The following is a 3,496-nucleotide window of genomic DNA, read 5'->3' on the forward strand; positions in this document are numbered from 1 at the left end:
AGAACTTTATAGTATATTTATATATATTCATATATTCATATCCCTTAACTTATTTATTTCCCTAGGTAAGTGTGTATGCGATGCAACAAAGTGATGAGTCGCTCATACAATACGCCAATGCTATGCCAAACCCTATGTAAACACCCAACCCATCCATAGAGCCATGGTTTTATTTCCAAGTTCAAAACCAAAAACTCCTATCAAATGCAATCACTTCATGCCAAGTCGTCAATATCATCATCATTCCACCCTAACGCCTCATAATATGATATCTCTTTCTTATAAATTTGTGTAGGTTTCATCTTTTCTAGTGCTACTGGCACATCTCTTAAATTCTCTTGATCTTGATTTGAAGGGCCAAACTCATTCTTTTGGCCCAATTTCCACTCTGATATCTTCCCTAGAGGTGTTTCCTTGACCGGTGTTTCTCTCAGTGGTGTTTCTTTCATTGGCGTTTCTTCTATGCCATTATACAAAGTAGAGGATGAAGATCTTTTTATTGGTGTTTCCAAAATACCTCGTGGGACAGCTGAGACAGGTCTTTTTACCACAGAATCAGGAATACTGTTGAATAGTTGTGCGCTAGAACGACGCATTTGCAATGGTGAAGAAGGTGGTATTGCATAACCGGCGTCATAGTTCTTGAAATTATCCATGGGCATAGACGCTGTAGAAGAGGATTTGCGACTTGGAGTTGCTTGTATGGAATCCCGAAAAGGATCTTGATCGTATGCTAGACGAACCTTGGATTGTGGTATGGTGGGAACGCTTGATGGAGGGACGAGACCAACCTCCATCTGCTCCGATCCACCGAGAGTCGATTGGGATTCACCGAACACGTCTTTCCGACGATTATTCTTGGGTGTGGCCTTAATCTGTACCGGTTGAAATCCTTGGAATAAGGGATTCCTGATAGGCTTTAAAACTTCCGTGGATGTCCAGCCGAGGCAGATCTTCGTTCAGCAGTCTCGACCAAGGATTTGCCAGCTAGCTCACGATTTGGCTTTTTGACTGCTGAAATGGCATCCTTCAGCTCTGCGTCAATAGCAGCTTGCTTCTTTGCTTTTGAGTTAGCGTCCGGGACAAGTGTACTCATATCAATTTCTCTTTGTGAAAACCTTTTCGAATTCAAAACTCCACCTCGTGAATTAGCATGAAGGGGTTTGAATTCGGCAAAGGGTATGCTAGACAAGGATGGCGCCTCACTGGCCTCTCTCTTGAGACCAGGAACAGTAGGATCGGTAGCAGACCTCATTAAAGAAATTGCTCTGTTCGACCCTATTGACATACTACGTCTCTCCCTATCATCTGTCAACACACGCTGGAGGCTTTTTCTTTGTTTTGCAGGAACAGGACGCTTAGTGACTGCCCCCGGTCGAGTAGGTGTATTTGAGAAACTTGCAGATTTAGGAATCCTAGGTTTTGAAGCAGATTTGGTAATTGGTCCTCCAAGTTTGCGATTTATGGTATCACAACGATCAGGGAGACGTGCAGAGAAGAAAGGCGCAATGACTTCTATGCAAAAATCCTTGAGGATATTGTCAGTGTGATTTACGGTTTTGGCAGCTGTTGGATCTGAGCTTGTTTCCGGAGCTTTGATGGCTTCAGTTGCAATAGACTGCCAAATGCATAATCGATCAATATGGACATCAATGAGCATTGTGAGATGGTCCTGTTTTCTAGTTTTGGGTGTCCGTTCCTTGCTTTGAATAATATCATAACTTGGTAGACTTGGTAAGCCTCCCTCCACGTTCTCTGTTGTTGAAGCTAGAGGTTGTAGGGCAAGAATCTCAAGAATTACAATCATTTGAAGTTGCGTTTCGCGAATACGTAAATTGGCTATGCGAGTTTTTGCCATCTCGTCTTTTGATGATCCTGGAGCTCCGGACTCGATCTCCTCATCATGACCAACCCACCATTTTCCAATGAGTGATTCCTCATTTGGGTACAAACCATTCTTTCCAGGTTTCATCTTCTTATTGCCCTTCCTTTTTTGGGGTTTAACTGTCGCATCGTCGGCACTTTGATCTTGGATATCAATGGCCGAGACACAGGTAGGTACACCATCACGATATTTCTTGTCGAGAAGAGTACTAGATAGTACAAGGCTTTCTAAAAATGCAATGTGATCATTCATATCGAGATTTGCGTCAAAATCGAGGTGGAATGCTGCACGTGCTCGTGATAACGGACCTTTGGCAAAATATGCCAGTGAGGTTTTCGAGAGATAGAGTGATTCGAAGTACTGATTTCTGATGTTATCGAATATCTCAGGAGCTGTGGCTTGTGTTTTCGTTTCCAAGGCGGGCAAAGAAACCGTTGCTTGGAAGACATTTTCAGCCTCAGGTACGGGTAATGATTCAGGAGCAGCTGATTGAGGTCGGGGCTCTGGTAATAGTGGAGTAGATGGCCGTTTGATCATAGATTGTATCGCTTCGATGGCTAGTCTTTTCTTCTTATTATATTTGCTCCCCTCTGGTGTGATAAATGACTCTGCCGAGGCTCCCAAATGGGCGGAGCCTAGAAGCATTCCCTTCACTGGTACATCTGCGCGCTCGGTCTGGGCGACAACAGCCGAAGACTTCAATTGATGTATGTTGATCCAAGAACCGAGTTGTAAAATGACATATAATCCTCGCGATTCTCTCTCGACTGCGTATAAAGTACGATTGTCATCCAATCTAGCTATGAGAACCATTGGCTGATTTCCCATTCGTTCTTCCAATTCCAATATCTTAACATGAGTCTCAAAAAGTCGCGATTGAGGCAATGGGTTAGTTGTAGATCCAATGTCTAGGTATGAGAGAGGTAGATGTGATCGTGATAACAGTATTAAAGGTTGAAGGCTTCGAGGTCGGGTGTTGACTTTAGATGGATATGGCTATTTTCAAATAAGATATATTGCTGCAAAAACACTCAATTGAACTACCTACCTTGACAATAAAAGTATCCTTAAGCAAGTCCTCCAAAGAATTGCCATCTCTCTTCCGCTTCTTACTCCCTAAACTCCCTCTATCATCCTGACCAATTGATTGTGAGCTTGGAGTCAAGACAGCAGACTGTCGACGCGCTTGGTGAATCGACGCGTCGGAGAAGGGGAATGCATCTTGACTTGACATAGCACCCGAATATTGATATTTATTATATCATGAGGAAAGTATTGTATACAGAGATATCTAATTGATACAACGCAAAAACTGTTTTGAAAAGTTATGTTGTTGATGAACAATGCTATGGGGATACAAATCAATCAATCACAATTCAGCAATATGATATTTCCATGTCCACACGCGTTCCACACGAGACCATAGTTTGACAGGGATTAAGCACTTTAGCTTTTGAGCGTCGGAAGCTTTTCTCCGATGCATGCGCACGGCACGATCGTTGGAATATTTATTCATTCTTCTTTGTATTATTAACCTATTATATTAAAGCAGCCAGCTCCTCGTCGACCTTTCTGATCTTCCGGCTCGCATAGTTCGTACAGTTCGTACTA

The 3,496-nt window shown here is 42.8% G+C and overlaps 1 protein-coding gene across 1 annotated transcript; it reads right to left on the bottom strand.

Moving 5' to 3' along the window:
* Positions 1–215: 215 nt before the first annotated feature.
* On the bottom strand, positions 216–3,119 carry SS1G_06597 (hypothetical protein; the record flags this gene model as incomplete). The annotated part of the gene is made up of 4 exons (XM_001592306.1): positions 216–892; positions 997–1,062; positions 1,291–2,734; positions 2,934–3,119. The coding sequence occupies 4 exons, from the start codon at positions 3,117–3,119 to the stop codon at positions 216–218; spliced, it is 2,373 nt and encodes a 790-aa protein (XP_001592356.1).
* Between the last annotated feature and the right edge of the window lie 377 nt (positions 3,120–3,496).

This window comes from Sclerotinia sclerotiorum, genomic scaffold (assembly GCF_000146945.2).
Source record: "Sclerotinia sclerotiorum 1980 UF-70 scaffold_8 genomic scaffold, whole genome shotgun sequence".
Taxonomy (NCBI): Eukaryota; Fungi; Ascomycota; class Leotiomycetes; order Helotiales; family Sclerotiniaceae; genus Sclerotinia; species Sclerotinia sclerotiorum.